The sequence below is a fragment of the Athene cunicularia genome (genome assembly GCF_003259725.1).
Source record: "Athene cunicularia isolate RWA chromosome 9 unlocalized genomic scaffold, athCun1 chr9_part1, whole genome shotgun sequence".
Classification (NCBI taxonomy): Eukaryota; Metazoa; Chordata; class Aves; order Strigiformes; family Strigidae; genus Athene; species Athene cunicularia.
Window position 1 is genome coordinate 24,305,597 of NW_020799110.1, and position 21,232 is coordinate 24,326,828.

The window sequence follows — 21,232 nt, forward strand, 5'->3', positions numbered from 1 at the left end:
TTTATGGGAGGCTTAGGTGCCCTGGCAGCATATTCACACTGGTGTCTGTAGGAAGAAATCCAATTTTAATAGGGAAGAAACATATGGAGATCATAGAAATATATCAAGAAAAATATGGAGAAACATATGCAGATCAGTCATTTGAGAGGTATCCCCATACAAATGTTTGGAGATACAAACAGGTCAGGTGGAATAAGAATAAATTTCTTTCAAAAGTACACTTGAAAACCATAGTTTTTCATCAACATTTTAGATATTTTTTAATTTTAATTTTCTGCATAAGTGATTAAACCAAACTTCTGCTAAAATCTAGTTTGTTCACGATCTTTTAAAACCACTTAAATCAAATTTTAAACTATTAAGCAGTACACGATTGTAGCTAGAGGAAGCCAGGCTGTTAATGCTCAGTATTGGTTTGTTAAAATACTACAGGAATTTTCAGTATTAGTAGCCTGTTGTGCAGATGCAGAAGGTGTTTTCACTTGTTCAATCCACTTGTTGAGTTTTAACTTCATTTAAATCTGAGAAGCAAATGAGAGATTGTTAATGTAGGGAAGCTTGTATGGCCCTTCCCGTCTCTAAATATAAGCAAGACCTATGGAAATGAGCTTTACCAGTTCTAAAAGTTTAGAGGTCTTTAATTGTAATCAGTGCTATTCCCTCAAAAAATACTTTAATAACGCTTTATACATGCAATATGCATATTTCACAAGCTTTTCTTTCTTTTTTTATATGCCTAGCACATTGAAGTTAATTTATATACCTAAAGACATGCTGTTTGATTTTAATTGAATAATAGTTTCCCTCCAACTAGATCTTATCATACATCACCCCAAAAAAAAAAAAAAAAAAAAAAAAAAAAAAAAAAAAAAGTAATTTAGATTTAAAGAATAGTGTAATCAGGTTTGCTTCGAAAAGGCCCTAAAAAGTACAAATGTAATTGAAATGAAAATGATAATTTGAACCATTGTTTCTCTCACTGACTTAAGTGCTGATTAAAGTTGCTTATGTAAATCAAAAAATTGAATCGGGTTGGTCCTTCTATAAGTTCCCTACTGTGCAGTCTCAGAGAGCCTGAAAGTAGCTGGCAGTCAAGAAGATGGCAATACCTAAAGATGTTGGTAAGGGAGGAATGGAATCTGTCACCTTTACCCTGCTGTATGTAGCAGGAATTGCATTTCTGTCACTTCTGTGACCACTGAACCTATGGCATAAAACCATTTAGTTGTTTATACCTAAACAAAATAGGATGCAAATCCAAAGAAGTCAAATGGGATGAGAACCATGAACATGATAATGTTGTCCTCAGCTCAAAAACACTTGAGTACAACCCTGTCTTTAAATGTGTAATAATACATGCCTGCTCCTGTCACAGCACCTGGGACTCGCACACGCTTTATGGGCTGTGCCTCGAGCCAGGCTGGCTGCCATGACTAGAGCTGATGGGGGTATCTCTGAAGAGCTGGCACCATTGCTGGTGGCAGCCCTGCTCCAACTCACCAGGGCTTTGGAAGTAACATGGTGGAAAATAAGCAGTGAGGCAGGAAAGAAAGGGGGCTCAAACAAGTTGCAGTCATCTTTCCAAAGGTCACTTCAAGTTATGCAGTGGATTGTGGTGGTTTGGGGTTGGTGGGAACATCAGTTAGTCAGAGTAAAGCCATGTCCTCTTCAAGTAGATGTGGTGCCCCAAAGAGGAGTTCATGCCTGCAGGGACCTTGTTTTAGACCGCTGTGCTTTGTGCTGGCTGTGCTGGAGCCCCGCTGGCTTCCCCAGATTATCAGTGCTTCAGCCAGGAATGGCAGCCTTCCAGGAAAAAGCGGAAAATGGGGGGGTGTGTGGGGGGGTGTGTGTTTGCAAGTTCTATTTTAAAATTGAAGAAGTCTCCTTCAGAAAAGCCTTCACTTTTGTATGATAGTAGGAGCAGGTGATACTGGAGGAATTTCAGCCTTTCATGTGATTGAATGGAAGACTTCAGGTTATCTTCTAGATGAAATTTTTAACTTGCTTCATTCTGGTGTGGACACTAATATTGATGTGTTAGTCTGAGTCTTAACAGCAGTTATTACAGAATAGACCTTCATCTCCTGAGCAGCCTCCAGACATCCTTGTGTGTTTATAATGTTTGCTAGGGATGTTTAACAAGTGTCAACTTCTGTGCCAGAAGCAACTGGCTCTTGTTTCAGGGTTGAGTGTCTCATAAGGCGTTGTGGCAAGTTACGGTTATGTGTAAGCAATGACAGTTGATGTGTTCTGTAAAGAAAACCTATGAGTAACAGTGTGGCACATTAAGCACTCAGAGAAGAGCCTCAGTTTTGGTTCTAGGTGAAGCAGCCAGAAGAGGCCAGGAGGCCCAGAGCCTGGTTCTCTGTCACTGGTGCTGGGGGGTTCCTCCTTCAGTCTTCTCAGCTGAGGCTCAAAATTGAGGCTTAAAATTGTGAGTAAGGTGAGTTTGAGGAAATGCTGTATTAGGGCCCATCTCTTCTCTCAGGGCATTCGATTGTGCTGTAAAACAGCACAGCCCATTGCATTCCTGCTTGTCCAACTGATGCATCACCTTTTTCTTCTCTCTTCAGGTTATTTCCAGGATTTGTTGAACAAGTCAGAGAAGGCTCTTTATGATGCTTTTCCAAGCATGTATGGGGAATTGTACACTCAGAACATGAAGGTCTTCAAGGACTTGTACAGCGAGTTACGCCGCTATTACCGGGGCTCCAACATCAACTTGGAAGAGGCCCTCAATGAGTTCTGGACACGCTTGCTGGAGCGACTCTTCAAGCTGATGAATCCCCAGTACCATATCACAGATGAGTACCTGGACTGCATGGTGAAACATGCGGAGCAGCACAAACCCTTCGGGGAAGTTCCCAGAGACCTGAAGGTGAAGGCAACCCGAGCCTTCATCGCAGCACGCTCCTATGCACAGGGCTTTCTAGTGGGCAGCGACGTGGTCAGAAAGGTGTCTCAGGTATGTTGGGGTTCTTCCTTCTCCTCCATCCTCAGTTTGGCAGGACATCAATCAGCTGCTGCTGTTGGGGAGAGGGGGGCTTATTTCCCCTTATCTTTTCATTATAAAGGTATTTTTCAGGTTTAGAAAATGAACTGCTTGAGGGTCACCCATCAGTGAAAGGGAACAGCAAGCCTGGACTTCTCCAGGCACTGATAGAACAGAAGTGAGGTATAACTCACCACAAATCAGTCTTTCCTTCATTTTAACCTATGCAGCAGAGTGCCAAGGAGATGTCGGTCGCCAAGGCTGTAAAGCCATTCTGTTGCTTGCCTAGATTCCTCGCTCTTTCCCAACAGGGAAATGGCATGCCTCTAAATCACACGGCCTTATTTTCCTCCTTGATGGCGATATGATGTAGGGTATTGCAGAGCTGACTTGCCACAGGTGTGCTGGGAATACACACAGAGAGATGCGTTTCAGCAGTTGGTGATGGGCTTGCTGTGTCTGTTTATGTAGCCATATATATTTGTACAGCTTCTGTGTACAGAGAGGGTGAGATTGTAAGGTGCATTGGGATCTTCAGGGATGAAAGGTGTTATATAAATGTAAATTAACATGACTGAATCCAGGGTTTCAGGAGGAAGGAGATTGTATTCTTTACTGCAGAAGTAGCCTTTCAGAGCCAGAAGGCAGCGACTGTCCTGAAACAAGGTATTCAGGCTTTTCTCACAGGTAGCTAGAAGAAAATTCATACTAAAAAAATGACTTGCATACTGCATGTGGAGATGGCAATCAGCAGGTGTGAGAATCAGGGTGTAATTAAAATGTGAATGTAAAAATACAGAATCACAATTCATTTCCTCGGAAGGTAATGCATGGTAATGCATAGCAGAGAACAGTACTATTTGATGCAGCAAATCCAGACTTTGATCTCAGGAAAAAACATTAATGTGGTAATAGTGACAAACGCTTTAATTTATCAGTGTGGGACTATGAAACTGTTCAGCTACCCCAAAGCCTTTGTACATGTCGTTAACATCACACTGTCCTAACAAGACAGATAAAAGAGGAGAATGATGTCATTTCAGGGGGACCAAAGTAAAATATTTTTCATAAATCATAATGGCAGAGATTTCCAGCACAACATGTGTGATTCCGCCTGCAGCCAAGTTTGGTGGGTAAAGCAGGCTGGCAGGGCAACTGCGGTCATAGTATCAGCAGAAGGGAAGGACCAGAGATACCAACATGCAGCATATTTTACCCCCACCTTCATGGAGACTTCTGACCCATTGGGTTTTGCCTCTGGTCCCTCTTTTCTGAATTCTCCTTCTCTTGGCATTTCTTACCAAATGGGATGTGGACTACATAACCAGTCACAGATCCTCCTCTTCCCTCTACCTCCCCCCAACTCATTCTTCCAGGATGGAGGGTCTTCCAGGGGGGTCCCAACCCATGCCTCTCTCTCACAAGAGCCCTCCTTGGGATTGCAGTTAACCTGACATCTTGCTGTTTTAGCACAATCTGCATCAACTGAATCGAGAAACCTCAGCAAAGCCTCCCCAAGAGGTGATTTTGTAACAAAGGCCAAAATTGCCCCATTCCCCTTGTTTTCAGGAATGGGTTTAGTACTTCGGGCAAGAGAGGGTGAGAATGCTGAGGTGGGAAATCCCTTTTATGGATGCCCTGGTAGCCCTCAGCTTGTGTCTAAAATACAGGCCTGGTTTACTCACTTCCCTTTACCAGCTGTGGATTTACACTAGTGACAAACGGATGTGAAGTGCTGAACTTGATCTGCAACTGGTGCTTTGGTTTTAGTCATTTTTCATGTTGCTTTATACTTATGATGTTAGGAGAAAGTGTATAAGACTTTTATTCAGATCAGAAACTGGGACTTGGCTTTCCTGTCAGCTGTAGCAGTAGTCTTTAAAAGTAACTCTGAGCTGAAATTTCATATGGAGCAGCAGTGTTTTGACCAGGAAGTCTGAGAAAGCCTGTTTAAAAGGGACACTTAGAAATAAATTACTTAGCTTCGGGCTTCTGAAAAATTAGATTACTTCATTTTTATTTATTTGCAAATCCCAGAAAAGCTACTGATTTCTATTAAAACCCTCCTGGTTTTGGCTTCTCAGACACGTCCAGTTCAGTGTTTGTCACCTGTATCCTATTGCTGTTTCAGGTCCTGTGCAGAGTCTGCATTACTGGGCATCTAGAGAAAGACTGGTGCTGTTTGCCAGATTTTCTGGCTGTCTTGAAATGGGGAAGAGCCTGTCTTGACTGAGCTACAGGCAGGGATTTAGTGAGATTTCTTCAATCCCTGCTGCCTTTCTGCTGTGCCCAAGGGGTGTTCCTTCCCCAGCCTGCAGCTGCCCGACCTCCACCTCAAAGGAAGCCATCCCTGGAGCAGCCCTGGGCCGGTGTGGCTGGTGGCCACGCAGGGGTGGGAACAGGAGCAGTGTGCTGGCAGCAGCGCTCTGCATCCTGCTGGGGATAAAGAGTTTGAGGGCAGCTGGGGAGAAAATAGCGAAAACATTTTTCATCTTTACTGCCGTCCTAGCTTTTAAGGCAAGTCACCCTGACAAAGTGCAGGCGCTGACATCAAGATCTAAAGCTTTTAATGCCACGGTTCCTGCCACAGTGGCTGTGGGAGGGGGCCCAGGGAGCCCGGGGCACACGCGTGGCTGGTGCAGCTCTCCGCAGGGCTGGGGATGGATGCGCGGGTCGATGCCCTGCCCTGGGACAGCCATAGGGGTTGTTGATGTGCCACACGTGGGTGGGGGTGTTGGCACAGCTTCTCTGTGTCCACATTCAGGTTCTGTGTTTCTGTAGCTGTTCTTTCAGGACAAATTGCAGGGTTTTGTTTAAATTGCACAATGCCAAGTGTGTTTTTTGTCGTCTGCGTGAAGTAGCAGCTGCCAAAACAGCAGCAGCCCCAAAATCCCTAGTGAAGGGCACATGCAGAAGGGGCTCCCCCAGGGATGCACATCTTGTGCTGCGTGCCAGGGCAAGAGAGAAGAAATATCCCAGTTTTGTTTAGGATCCTTTTCTTTGGTTGTGAGATTGGCAGCTGCCCAAAAATAGTGTTTGCTGCAACTCCAGGCTTCAAGGGAACAGGTGAAGGCCTTATGTGAGGAGACTTGCTGCCTGCCAGGTGCTGCCCAGAGATCCACACTTGGTGTGAGCAATTTCCACGTTCAGCAAGGAGAGCAAGAATGTGCTCCTGTGAAATACATGGTGTAGGGGAATTGTAATACGGGGGGGGGGAGCAAAACTGAGATAGCAAGGGCTGAGAGATAACCTGTTATATAACAAAAGCAAAAATCCTCAGAGAGATGCAGCATAATAAACAGGAATATCCAGACTGGTTTTGTTATTTATTACTCACATTATGATACTGCTCAGGTATCTAAGTCTTAGGTCAGGACTGTTGCACAAAGTGCTGTGGGGACAGGTAGCAGAGGTGATCCTGTCTGATGCACCAGGGCTCCCATAAAGGAGACTGGTCTGTGCCCATAGTGCACCGACGAACGGGGAGGAGAGCTGCCCCGTGCATGTCAAAAAATGTCAAGAATCCTCAAGTTCCCCTTGGAGACTTGACAACCTGTGAATCTTGGGTGAGAGCACAGAAAACGTAAAGAAATAATGTTCTGTTTCCAAAGCCAGGCAGAGGAGGTGTTTTAAAATGAATTTTGCTCATCAGTCAGAAAGTGAGTTATTAGGACCATCTTTTGTTGCTTCTTGCTCTTGAATTCTAAGTTCCCCCATGGTAGTGGGACTGATGTGAAGCAACACCAGCTATGTAAGCAAGAAACCCTTACTTAAGCAATCAATTTTAATAGCTGTTTGCATTTCCTTTTCTTAGTAGATGTTCTTAAGGATGATTCTCATTTGAATTTGAAACAAAATATGATGACTTCCTTTACTAATTATAAGCTTCTCCACTAAGTCCTGTATTTCATTTTACCGATGAAGGTCATCTGTCATTTTGATTTAAGCAATACTGTGTCTCACAATACATTTCAGCCTTGTTTTTTTAAACTTTTATGTTAGTATAAGGTAAATGGCAACTTTCCTGTTTACCATATGAGTAATTTTTAAACACATGGTGGGTCAAGCTGCATTTGGATGGGAACTGAATTCCAATTAAAAAGGCCCCAAAATAGAATTTTTATGGATGTTTTTAACAGTTAAGTGAATGTGCTGGACACATAGGGAAAATAATGTTTATCTAAACATGTTTTACATTTCCAACAAGTCAATAATATAACAAAGACAGTATGGTCATTCCTGGTCCTCATGTCCTTTAAGATTGTAGCCATTTCTCATACCACACTTTTTTCCATAGTTTGGAAGGTCATAGTTGACTTCTGTCTTTCAGCTTCCAGTTGTTTTTTGAGTGAAGTAGGCATAAAATTTGTCTGACTGAATAAAGTGAAGAATATAACCTTTTTCACACACTTGTGAAACCACTGTGCTACAACAGCACAGTGCAGTGACCTCCTGTCCCACTCGCTCGGTGACACATCTTCATCCTTTCAGTGACTTATCTTTATTCACAGTATCAGCAGCAAGTACATACAACCATAAATAACATTTTATTTCGTTTAAAGGATTTCACTTTTGTAATAAAATTAAGTATTTATCTAAATTAGCCTCCTCTTGATCCTGAAAAGACAATAATAGTGTTTGTAAATAGATGTTATGAGAATGTTGTTCTTTGGCAACATCCTTATATTACCACATTTATTTCCTTTTCACAGGAGGTTATCCCACCTCTTGCTTTGGAGCTGTTCAGTTTTTGCACAGCAGAGGTGTGTGTTCCTGTGTTACGACAATCCCCCAATGGCAGGATGCTGTTGTACAGAGACTAGCTTTGCCCCAAGAGCCATAGGGTGCCACAGTAAATTATCTTTCCATCTGGAAGAAGCTCTCATCTAGGAAATATAGGTATCACTTTCCTTCAGGGAGATCATCTGTTTGCTTGCATGGGATTTAATGAACTTCCCACCTTTTGACAGAAGCTACCTGTAGGTATAGACAGATCTGCTTGGTAAGATACCATTCATCCAGGAGCGCAGCTTCAGATCTGTCCCCTCCTTTACAAAAATGAGGTGGGGGTAATGTGAAACAGAGTCCTGCAGGATCTCTGTGTGGGACATGAGCAGAGGGTCCGAAGGGTGCTGGTGTCACCAGCAGAGATAGAGATGGGATGCAGCTCACCACAGCCAGGTACAAACAGCAACTGCTGGAGAGTGCTGTTTTTTTCATTTTTTTCCCTACTGTCATTGCAAACCACTGATGGGACTTTCTGAAAATGAGCTGGTTGGTGCCTGTGCTAAAAGCTTTTGCTGCTACAGACTCAGGAGCAATACATAGGGTAGAAAATGCCACAAGTACTGTTTGCAGGTCTGGCTGTATTCAGGAGGAGGAGGAGGACTGAAGTCCCAGGAGTTGAGAAGCCTGGGGTGCTTCAGACACCCCTGCCTGTAAACACCATCTTGCTCTTGCACCTTCAGGGACTAGTTCCTGCAGTGGCTCCTGCAGGCACAGGGATGTGCCCTTCCTTGCTCAGGTCACGTCAGTCTCATCTCTGTTGAAGTGTCTCATGTTTTCTTGGTGGGCTGTCCCTGGGCAGTTTGTATGTGGGATTGCATGGTTTAAAACGTTTTAGATTTAAATCCCTGTCAGCCTGATTCCCTCTGCAAACCCAGAAGCTGAATATCCCTTTCCCTGAGCTGACATGTGCTCCCTGAGCCTGCCATCAGCTGCCTTCTTGCTTTAAACAACTTGGTACAGCAGCTCCTGCAGCCCCACATGTACCCTTTGCATCCCACTGCTCTTTTCCAGCACCGCTGCATGTAAAGCTAGGGAGAGAATTTTGCAATAATGTTGGAATTTGTTTGGACAGATTCAAATTGAGCTGGATGGGGAGCATGCAGTCTTGAACACTTCCTTATGTATTTCACATATTACTTTCCAGTATTTCTATCCATTGTTATGTTCAAATCACAACCCTTCAGGGATAAAAACCCATAGGTGTTCTGAATATAATAGAAATAATGCAGACAAGCAGATATATGTCTTCTATATTTACCTGGTGGTTAAAAGTCAATTGAATCTAGTTTTCAAAGGATTGAAAATTGTACCAGCTGGAAATAACTGCGTCAGATGAACAGAGCTGGGAGTGTGTTGAATAGGCAGGTGTTGGCTTGCAGTATTTTCCTCTGGAGGGAGAGGAGCATAACAGCAGTCTGTGTATCCACATGGATCTTCCTCATTTTAATATCTGAAGGTAGTTAGGCACTAGATAGGAATCTGAAGGGACAGATCCTCCTTCTCAGCTGTGGGTCCTGCCCTCAGGTCTGGTGTCACTTACAGCAGTACTGCCTTCTGGAGCCATCCTCACTGCCCTCTGGAAGTGCCCTCACCACCGGCTGTGGAGAGAGACAGGGCCAACTCTGCTCTCTGTTTTGCTGCCCCAGTTTGGCTGGATGACCCTAGCCTTCATTTTTTTTAATTTTTTTTTTCTGAGTCTGCGAAATGGCTGCTGGGCTGGTGGGGATGGACCCAAGCAGTTTGTCTGGCCTCAGGCTTAACAGCAGCTCTGGTTTGCTGGAGCAGAAAAGGCATGGATTTGGCATCAGCCTTCATTCCTGTGCTGAGCTGAACACGTTGAGGTGAAAGCATGAGGGTCACCAAACTGCAGGGCTGTCTGCTCCTCGCCCCTGCCGCCAGTCCCCAGCACAGCCACCACCAGCATGCTGCGCCTGCACCCCACTTGCTTTCTGATCCCTGATGGGGGTTTGGAAACATGCATGATGTATTTTGGATGATGGACTTGGTGAGGCTTAAAACTCACTGTGCTCCAAGGACTCGTGGCTGTGCATTTGTGGAAGGAAGATGCAAAATAATGACTGAAGTGATTATACAATTCATTAGACTTTGAAAGAATCATATTTCTGTCAGCCCTGCAGCTGTTTCTTTTAGAGTTTTATTCTAAAAGATTGCAAAGCTTGGTTCATTTAACACACGTCAAGGTGCTAATTACATCAGGGCTGGCATAAACATGCACAAGGCAGCTGCTGACCATGTGGCAGAGAGAACAGGGTCTGCTCCCTGCGCCAGCGGAGGGATGGGAGCACCTGCAGCTCCCGCTCCTTTCCTGGAGGAGGGTGGGCACGGATGGCCCAGTGCATGGAGCTGCCATGGCCCTGACTTCCAGCTTGCACACGTGAAGATGCAGAGAACAGCACAGATTTTTTGGGGTCACAGTATTTGAGGGTCCTTCCACAGGGAGACTGTAAAAGGGAAATGTTTCCCACCGTGAAATTGCAACGTTGCAGATAGCCCTGATCACAGAGCCGGGCAGCTCCCTGGCAAAACACAAACTTGTCCTCCCAGTCCGGTCTGTTATAGAGAGGATGAGGCTGGCTGGCTGAACCTGTACCTGGGCTGGCGATTGTCCCCCAGGCAGCTCAGCAGCGCTCTCCACCACTGGCCCGGCAGGATCCGCTCCCCTGCTTGGCCTATTTTGTAGCTGCTGTTCTTCATACTGACAACTTTATCCCAACTGTACAATTCCAACTGAGGGATCTGGGGTAATTGGAGTGGCTCTGAACACCCACCTGCATTTCCCAGCACACACGGCCAGATCTGTGAATTGAAGAGCTGACCTGTTTTCTCTTAAACCAGAATGGGTGTTTCACAGCTGGCAGGAAAAACTTCTTACTTCACCTTACTTCTATCACCTGCCTTTAAAATATGCATGAGAAGGTAAGCGAGGGTGCTACAAATGCCTCAGCTTCAGCTGCCTGCATAGCTGTCTTCAGCCCCCAGACCTGGGGATGTGTCCAGCTAGAGGTGCTTTCTGCTTCTAGCTGCCCAGCACACATGCCTGCATCTAGAAACCTGCCTGCTATCTGCTGGCTTTAAAGCAGTCGTCAGTTTGGAAGTCTGAGTTGCCTTACGTCACTGGGTTTAACTGGTACTTCTGGGGATTAGAATGGCCATTCAGATACATTCCTTCTACCTGGAAAAATATACCTGAGAGTTAATGCAGGCACATTTTGACATGTATCTGACATATCTGGAGGTTTTCTGTGTTCGCCCCAACCATCCCCGCATCATGCCAAAACCGCAGCTAGGTGCTAGAGGTCCCCGTGCCCACCTTGTGTCTGCACTGCTTCTGGGAGACTAAAGCCAGGAAGGGACCAGGAGAGCAGCCACGCGCCAGGGACACGGTCCAGCTCAGTGAACACCAACACCAGGCTGCAGAGAGGTCCCTGCAGGCCACCCTCATAAACCTCTGGGCAAAATTTTTAGAGGGGACAGAGCCTACAGAAAAACAGCTCCATCGACAGCATTAGGTACTAGCTCAACCTTCTGCCTCCATCAGCCAACCTGCCCCTATCCCTGTGACTAGCCAGGGGAGTTGACAGCACTTCCAGTAGCCTGTGTTTTTCATCCAGGCCTCTTTCTCAATCGCCAAATTTCTCCCCTCTACCTAACCCAGCTTCCCCTGGGAAGTGAGGCACAGATGGTCCACAGCAGCCTGGGGGTGAATGTGTAACAGGAGAGGTGGGGGTAGGAAAAATACCGGCAAGAGCTCAGCTTATTTTATTGGTGTTAAATGCCTTTCAGATGTACTTAAAGGCCCCTGAAGGCCAAGGAGTCCCATCAAATTGCAGCTAGTCTGAAGGTTCTCATTTGCTTTTAAGCCAGGCTTCAAAAGGAGAAAGGATTTGGGGTTTGGGTGGGGTTTTTTTCTTTTTTTTTTTTTCTTTTCCTTGTTTGAAGCCAGCACTTCAAAAACATCATCTGCAACTTGGCTGCAGGTTCTGGGTGCCAAAGGAGCTGGCTACCTCCGGGTGGGCGCAGGAGGAGCCCTGCCACCAGCTGCAGGAGCAGCAGGACCCTCGCAGCCGGCCGGGGCCAGGCGTGCTGTGCCCGTGGGAGCCGGCGGCACAGCCCACCGCACACCGTGCTGCTCTGGAAGCAGCTGGGTACTGCCACTGTTAAAACAATTTTCCAGGTGCCTGTGGCTTCCTAAAGCTCAACCTTTTGCCAACGCTCAGGGAAGTTAGGAGGGGGAGGGAGGATCATTGCTTGATCAGAAAGACCCTGTAACTCCTGGCCTTGATGTACAGAGCTTGTCCCAGCGCTAGGGCCTCTGTGGTCGCTGTTCCCCAGGGCCTTTCTCTCTGCATCCCACATTTGGTTCTTTGGCCTTTCCAGCCACCTATTTGAAATAATTGTCTTGGATAAAGAAATGCTTTTCTGGAGTGAGGAGGGTGTAGCAACTTTTTGCTAAGAGACAGTGCGCTTGTGAAAACTCAGTAACATATAAGACTCCTATCATTGCTTCCATGGTCCTTTCTGTACTCTAATATTACTCAGGATGTTTTAGAGGGCCTTGAATATTTTCCAAGCAGTAGGCATTAGGGTAATGGCAGAAAACATGTCTCTTTGCACTTCTCTGTTCTTCTCTGTAACCTGTCAAAAGGTAAAAAGGGTAACCTGTCAGAAGGGTAAAAAGCCTCCCACTATTGTAGATTCAGAGAGGTCCAGGGTCAGGCCAGGAGGAATTGCACCCTCTTATGCATCCGTTGTGACTTGCACCAAACCTTGCACTGAAAAAAGGCTTACAAATCAGTGGGTGTTTGGAAAATCAACACATAACCTGGGTAGGTGCTTTGGTGGGAGAAAGAACAGATAATGGTGGGGCTGAGAGAGAAGTGTCCCATGGCTCTATAAAACATGCTTTTGTTATCTGTGAGCATGTATCTGTGTAAAGATGGGTAACTTATGTTGAACATGCAAATCACAAGTTTGAGTTGTTTGTTAAAGGCACAGAGAAAGGACAAGAAGGCTTTTTCCTATGTTCTGGAAAAATCTTGCCCATTTTGACCAGAGAGTTGCTCTACTGCTGTGTGTCCTACAGAGACTAAAGCTCTGGCTGTCCCAAGAACTGTCTGCACTCAGGTGTCTTCAGTCCCTCCAGTGTCTGTGCAGGGGTCTCACCTGTTTGAGCTGAATACTTTCCCCTTCTACAAGCAGTTTCACCTCCCTGTGTACTCACTTCAGAAAGTTTATAACTCTTCTGAAGTTATGCTTTAAGTAATATGAAGAATGACTTAGCTCTCCTCAAATGTGTTTCAGTGCAGGGAGACAGAGTAGGTGACAGCTTGTTATCCCTGAGCCTCCTGTGTTTCTGTGATTCTCTGCTTGGAAAGCATATTAATAAAATACATGGCAGGAGGGGTTTTTTGTTTGAAGCCTTTCACACTGAATGTTTTCTAAATTGGCTGGGGGGAAGCAAAGAACCCAGCTAGCGACTAATCCCCCAGCCCATCCTCTCAGCAAATCACTTGCAAAAGTCATTAATTTTACTGTAATTGATTTAAACATTGCTCAGGAGGAGGAAGAATGAGGGAAACCGATGCCACTCCAAATGCTGAGAATTATGTGTTCTCAATTTTCTGTCATATTATCTCCACACGTGACCATTCTCTGCTGGCTGCTGTGCAAGAACTGGTGCTGAATAATGGCATGGTGAGCCCCAGCTCAGCAGCCACGGTGGGCAGCTGTGCCGTGAGCTGTGCAAACCTGCGAGCAGGCTCCAGCTCCGTCCGAGGCATGATACAAGAGAGTCTGCAAGGATCTTTTGCTCTGGCAAAGTTGTTGCCTCCATCAATTCACATCTGGCCTGGTGGCTTCATCAACAAAGTATGGGCACATATCAGGCTTTGGAAAGTAGCCATGGAAAAGCACAGAGCTCGTCTCTTGCTGCAAGCCACAGTCCTAGGATAATACCTGATGACAACCTTCTTGAAATGTCAGCGCTTATGGTGGAACAGGGCTTTCTCTGAGGCAGCCACCTGTTCCTGTTGCGTTACCTCATTGCTACTTGAATCAACTACTGTATCCCCAGCTGTAAAATAGTTTTAATTAAAATTATTTATTGCTCAATACCTAATTGTCCCCTATTTTGGGTATGTTTCTAGAAGATAATATTTTTTTCCTTATCACTGCATCACTGGGCTTACACTTTAAGGGACTGTAGCCACTGATGTCACTGGGATCAGAATAGAGTATGTGGATTTTAACTGAGCAATGACGTAGGAACAGTGTATTTTTAAGCTGGGCTTAGCTTTGTTTTGCATACTTATTTATACCTCTGACAACTGAGTGAAGAGTGTCCTGGCTCCAAGCCATATCTCTCAGTGATTTTTTTTCAGTTCTTTGGGAAATGGCTTCTCCAATGTATTGTGCATGTTCTCTTAACATCTTAATTCAGTTTCTAGGTCACTGAGCTAAGAAAAGACTATAGGTGCCACTAAAGTTAAAGGAGAACTATGTCTCCTTAAAGGAGAACCAGCCACAGGCTGGGCCAGGTTGATGGTGCTTAGAAAAATCAATTATTGTCATGTACTGTCTTCATGCTGTGCCAGGTCATTTAAAGATGAAGAAATTATGTTAGGTTTCACTCCATCTGGAGGAGTTTGCATGCTCATGCTTTTAGGCCACCTATGATGTATAGAGGATGTTGCTTATTGATCTATTAGTTCTTGCAGATCTGTGTTGGGAAGCCAGAGGGGCTCTCCACCAAGTCTTAGCTGGCAGACAGTAGCTGTTAGGCGGGGGGGTAGGTCATAGCACTTCAGGTTCTTTTAAAGGCTGAAGGGTGAAAGCAGAAGCACAAGGAAGTGAAGATGTCTGTGCAGGTGGAGGTCAGTCTTGACTTTGCCAGCTCAGAGAAACTGCTTCACTCTCACTGTGGGGGTGTTTATCTCGAACAAGCTGCCATGGAGGGCGTGTGGCCCCAGGGCTCCAGCCCAAGGAGCTCTTCTCCTCAGTGCCACTGCTGGCGTGGCTGTACCCGGGAGGTGAGCAGGCAGGTTGTGTTGCTGTATCCGTACAGGGCAGGGAATCTCAGCCCCTCCTAACTGGGGCTGGGATTCCCCTGTGAGGATACAGCATCCCTGAAAAACCCTGGAAGTTTACTTAAGGAAACTAATCCACAAGGACTAAGATAAGTTTGAAGGGCTCTGTTCCTTAACGTGCTGCAAGTCCCTCAAAGGGATGGTGCAGGATCAGAGCTGGGAGGGGCTCTGGGAGCCCCAAACCCCCACTCTCCTCTGTCCTGTATGAAGCAGAAGTCCATGGGCTGGGTGGAATTGAGCTCTGGCCAAGCAAAACATGCAGAAAATACTCTGAAATTCCTCTTCCTGCCCTCTCATCCTTCTGTTCTCTGTTCTCCTCTGCAGCCTGCCTGTGAAAAAGGAGTGCTGCTGCCAACAGGAGAGGATTGGGTAGTTCTTTGGGATAGGGGAGTGAGCCTGGCCTTTTCCACCTGCAAAAATTAATACTTATCCTGCCAAGAGATTAAGTTGAACACTTGGCACCTGCCAGATTCAGTGGAGCAGCAGCTGGTGGTGGATGTGCCACCTGCTCATCTTCAGAGGAGAGGCTCTGAGGAAGGGGGGCAGAAGCGAGGGGTGCCACCTCTCCTGGATGCTGCAGGATCCCCCCCTGGGGCAGTGTGGTACTCCACTGTCCTCTGGGTGACAAAGCCACCTTATAAGAGTGACAGGCTACACACAGCTCCTCCTTGACATCCAGAAATGATTCTCGCTGAGGTGCAAAAGCAGCTTTTTTTTCCCTCCCCGACCCTCAGGAGCTGAGTCTGAGCCTCAGGTGCCATTGTCACCCAGTGCTCTGCCTGTACCCGCTTCCCCAAGGCAGGTGGCAGCAGCCCACAAGAGCTGTGTGGGCAGGAGGCGGCTGCTCTGTGGGCACCGGCAGGGACACAGGCAGTGTAGCTGGGGACAGGCTGTTTTGGCTGTCTGACAGCCATGGAGAGGTCGGGGGGAGGTGGGTTGCAGGACAGCAGGCAGCTGTCTGCATCACGGGGAGCCTTGGCAGCTGCCTACACTCACCAGTCGTGCCAGAGGCCAGATGGAGTAAGTGGGCACCAAGGAGCGGGCCCACCACTCCCCTCTGCAGCTCTGCACGGTGACAGGGCATGGGTGGCCCCACACCGTGACTCTCTGGTGGGCGAGGGAGTGCTGTGCTCAGGCTGTGAAGGTCCTTTCTGTTTTGTTGGAAAAGACACACACAGAAATAAATGCAGCGACCAGGATAAATTCTGCAAACAGAAATACTTGTGAAGTGCCCACTGGGCCTGTCAGAAGCTTCATTTAAATATGGGCTCTCTGTGGTCACCTGGGTAGCTCCAGTAGAGTTGTTGGTTTACACCATACTTTAAAGCTAAGCATGTTGGAGATGCTTTTCTGAGCCAAGATCTGTCACTTGCCTCTCCTGGCATCCCCTGCGGGCCCTGGCAGTGTACCAAATAGCTTTGTTTTCTAGCTGCTGGTGGCTGTCCTCTCTGGCACTGGCTGGCTGGCCCAGGGTGTTCCTGGCGCAGGCCGCAGCAGTCCCCCTTTCCAGATGACGCACTTCAGTCCCTCCGCTCCAAAAGGCTGCGCAGGGCACCCACAGGCCTGTGTGAGTGCAGGCAAACCATCCGGCTGCTCGCTGGTTCCCATCAGTACTGTGGGAAGTCCCATGTTTCAGGGCTCAGCTGCGTGACTTGTTTGTGCCGCAGCTCCCGGGACGTTGCAGCATGGTTTGTGCTGCGTGAGGTTACGGTGCTGCATGGCCACAGCTGGCTAAGCGGGGACGAGCGGTGACGAGGCACGTCGGTGAAACACGGAGACAAAGTTGTGTTCAGGACATGGTTGCCTGCGCAGATTGCACACTGTAGTTGGAGCTTCGCTGTATAATTCACATTTGCAAATGCTCTGTCTGGGGAAGGAGAAGTCGCAGCTCCTTTCCTAGCTGCATCTCCTGGTTTCTCTGTAAATGCTTGGGTTTTGGAAGGTCTTCAGCCTGTGTTAGTGGTGTTCAACACGCCCTTCCTAGTTGTTTTTTCAGTCACTCTTCAGTCATGGTTGTTTAAACCCTGAGATGTAAAGTAAACTATCCCTTTGTTTGCCTGTCCCTCTGCTTTGTTGCATCCCCTCTCAGATCACTGAGGCGGGAGACGGCAGCGCCTTTGCCAGCATCTCCCGGAGATGAAGCGTGTGGCACCCGTGCGGTGCAGCGGGACGAAGCCTCCATCTCCTGGCAGCAGAGCCGCACGGCAGCCGGGTGCCGGTGTCTGCCTGCGGGAGTTGTCCCGGACAGGCGGCAGGAGTCTCGCCGAGGAGGCAGAGCGAAGCCTTGGCGTGCGTGGTGTTTCCCGCAGGGCTCAGCCCCTCCGGCCGCCGCGGAACACGGCGTTTCTCCGGCAGGCGGCTCAGGGCTTGTTCTGGTGGCTGAGGCAGGGAAGCGGTTTCTGTTTAGGTTCTCTCTCTGAGACCTAGAAATTTTTGTCCTGGTCCTGAAGAAGATTCTCACAAGGTAATTTTAACTACATCCTGCCTGATGAAGCCCCAGCATCATGCAACATTTGTTTTCCAAAGCTGACTGGAAGTGAGGTGCTACCATGCAGGCAGTTTCAGGAGGGGGGAAGCTTAAGGATTTTCCCACTCAGCCTCTAAGAGTGGGCTCAGCATGTTCATACTCTCCTAAGGGTACCTCAGAACTGAATCTTTCTGGAGTCCCCCAGAAGAAACTTAAAAGGCCATGTTCAAAGTATGTTTTAACAAGTAATAAAGAGGTCAGAGCAGTTCTTAGCATTGCTGCTACAGCTTGAGGCTCAGGGAGTTTTTCCATGTCAAGATTTACCCCTTCCGTCACTTTTCCATCTTTGGGCTCCTTGTGAGTGCCAAGTACCTGGTACCAAATGAGACTTGCATGCAGACGCTTATGTTTATTTTTGTAAATGCTTTTAAAAGAATGACAAGGGAATTGCAAATGGATCTAAGCGAAGATGGAAAAAGACCACAAATAGGAAAACACTTTAGCAAAGAGAGAGGGGAGCACTGAGCTCTGCCAGCACCTCAGCAGGGTCTGACAGGTCATTATTCATTGCTCAGCTTACACTGACAGCCCCTCGCCCATGGCAGTCAGAGGGACGCTGTCCCATGGCTGACAGTCTGGGCAGACTTTGACGTGCTGCAGAGGCTGCTACCCTGCTCTGCACCTACACTGGCACTGTGCTTATGAGACCAGGGTGGTTTAATTAAAGGTTCCAAAGCCGCCTCCAGGGTCACCTCTGCAAAACATCGACTGTACGTGCAGTGCCTGTGAGTCACTGGCATGGTGTGTGTTGGCCTGCCTGCGGCTCCTGAAGTGCTTTCAGAGAGCAATCACTTCCCAGTGTTGAGTGCTCTCAATTGCCTGTATTTTTGGAATTGTTCAAGTCTTTCCCTAACACCATTCTCCTTTACAAAGATACCACTGAGAACTTTCCATGAGAGGCCCCCACTGTTTGTCCCCCCAGGAAGCCGGAGATGCAGTTTGTGGTGGGACACCTGTGTCTGCCGGGCAGCAAGAACAAACCCTTCCTGCAGAAAGGGCATGATGGTGTCCCCGATTGCAGAGGCTCCACATGTCAGGGTCACGGTTACAGCCAGTGGACAGCCTGGGCTGTCCTTGTGGCCACCAGACCTGGCTGGAAGGAGGATGGTGCTCACATACAGGTTTTTCCCAGAACCCTGGGTTTAAACACAGCCTGAGGAACTAGCAGCTGCCTCGAAGGTCCTGTCTCTCTGATGGGGGTCACATCTGAGGAGGGGTGGGGGGAAGGGGAGGCAGTGAGAGGGGAAGCAGCATTCCCAGGGCCACACACCTGGGTAAATGTGCTGCCTTCCAGATCACACCAAGCTCCTTCACCCCTGGGAAAGGGGTAGGTTCTCCCAGGTGCCCCCTGACAGCCTCTGTGCCTCACTTTGATCTGTCTCCCCCCCAGGTATCTCTCAGCCACGAGTGCACCCGTGCCATCATGAAGCTGATGTACTGTCCGCACTGCCGGGGCATGTCCAACGTGAAGCCGTGCAACAACTACTGCCTGAACGTCGTGAAGGGCTGCCTGGCCAACCAAGCAGACCTGAACACCGAGTGGAAGTACCTGATGGGTAAGATGGCCTTCCTCTGCTGCAGCACAGCTGCCTCTCACGGCACCTTCTGAACTCTCTGAGGCAGTGTTTGGCGAGTAAAGACAAGACTGTTGGAGGCTCTTTTACACTATAGTTTCTCTGTCCATGATCTGATGCCTAGAAGCTGGTGCAGGACATTTTTCTGGGCTTTAATACTATTAGAAAGGACACTGCTGGCCTGGCTAAGAAGGGCTTATAGAGTTGTCATCTTGCCTGTGCTCATTTGGGATTGCCCCACACTTTGCATTCAAGTAATTCTTCCTTTCCCCCCAAGCACTGAAGCTTAGGGACAGATCCTGCCACATGTACGCTGTCAGAGCTGCCTCGTCATCCATACCAGAGCACTTGTGAGGGCAGAGGAGAAGCACTTGCTGGCCTCTTTGGGAGGTAGTCTAGAGACATGGAGCCATAAACTGTTTCCATGGATGGAGAGCAAAGGGATCAGAATCATGTACTTCTAAAAGAAAAGAGGTGTCTTAAACAAATACATGGGGAGGAGTAAGTCACAGACATCACCAGGAATGAAAAAATTACACTTGTATTTTAAATAAGAAAAGAGCTCATTTCAGGGTTGTTTTGTCACTCAGCTAAGGTAATGGATATTTTAAAGTGGTTTGTATAGAGGTGGCCATTTCATTGAGAAATATCACTGCATGGTGTGGTCTGATCTGCTGTGCAACACAGGCTGCAGAACTTCAGCCAGGTGTTCCTGCAGGAAATTCTGCATTGCCTGATCAGACCTGGGCATCTCTTTTAAGAAAACCTCGGGTGTCACTCAGCTGTTTTTTCCAGATCCCATGGCTCCTAGTTTAAATGTGAACTACTGCTGAGAGTGGCTTGTGGAGCTGATGGACATGGTTTAAGGCTGGTGAGGGTCTGTGTTTAGAAAATGTGGTGATTGTGTTACAGTGCACATTCTCTCCCCATCTGCAGTCCATCCGGGGAGGTTGTTTGCTCTTACTCCTTGTGCCCACAGAGCATCACCCAGCAAGCTCCTCTTTCTCTCCCAGGTTGTACATTTAGACCTGGAGTGATCTGAGACCTGAGAGAGCCTTAGTGCTTGTCTGGACTCATGGAAGGCAGGCACCAGAGGAGATGAGCTTCGGGCTTGGTCGTTTCCCATGTCTTGCTACGGGAACCAGCAAGACCACCAGCTCACGAGCCAGCTGCAGCCCGACAGGCTGGTTCAGGGGTGATGTCTGGTGGTGGTAACAATAAAAATCACACTGAAGGACAAGGAGTGTCATCTGCCTCTCAAGGGACATTGCAAAATAAATACCAAACGGCTGCACACAGAGTCCGGTGCACTTGCCCGGTGAGGTGCATTGGCCAGCTGCGTGCCTTGCTCTGGGGCTAATGAACCAAGTGGCAACTTACTGCAGCTAATTGGAAGTGTTCCCCATGAGAGTGACTTGGGAGCCTGCAGCAAAAGAGAGGGAGGAACATTCCCTTCCCTAGGGTTTACACCAGGACTCTGATGGCACTTTGGCCTTTCTGACCAGAGCAAGGCAACTGTTACCCGTCAGTGCTTTCCTGGCAGGATGACTGCCCGTTTCCTGAAGGGTCAACATACAGCTCTGCTTGATTGACAGGGAGGCAATTCCGGGTGCATTTTGCGCTTATTCTGGCTTCCTCTTCCTCAGGAGACTCTGTCAAGGGGTGATGGCTAGGAGGAAATTGGAGCTTCCTTCAAATTGCAGTTGTACGTTTTAGTGTCAGAGGTCACAATTTGATCAAGGAGTGGAGTGAGGCGTAGAGTCAAAGGTAGCAGTTCACTGGCATTTTCCATTCTTCACCCTTCTCCAGGCCCTTCTGTGTAGCTGGAGAGGATTTTGTTACACTAAACACAGCATTGCTCTTTCAATTTGACAAATTAGGGCAGGTCAAATTAAGGGAGTTTTTTATAGTAAGTGGTTCAAACATAATTTATCACTAATTTGGGGGTGCAGCCTTTGATTTAAATGTCTGTATCTCAACATTAGTGTCTCTGCAAACTAAAATTGTCTGGAAAATACACTCTCGAAGATGACACCGCAACCCCTGAGTGGCAGCAGAGTTAAACTGCAAGCTCTTTAACGTTGCAGGAGATGTTATTTCTCAGAATATAAAATAACATTACCCCCTTGTATGGCATGTTTAGCTTTAGGAATCATTGCTGCCATAGGACTGCGTTGCAGGTGATGAGAGCACATTAATTAGAAACTGTGGTCCTTGTTTCCATTCTTGCTCAAGCTAACCAGCA

The 21,232-nt window shown here is 47.4% G+C and overlaps 1 protein-coding gene across 1 annotated transcript in view; it reads left to right on the plus strand.

Moving 5' to 3' along the window:
• GPC1 (glypican 1) overlaps positions 1-21,232 on the plus strand; it is a 113,859-nt gene that overhangs the window by 80,086 nt on the left and 12,541 nt on the right. The window contains exons 3-4 of the mRNA XM_026855014.1: positions 2,574-2,965; positions 18,804-18,969. Of these exons, the coding sequence (XP_026710815.1) occupies positions 2,574-2,965; positions 18,804-18,969 (558 nt within the window). The remainder of the gene's footprint in view (positions 1-2,573; positions 2,966-18,803; positions 18,970-21,232) is intronic.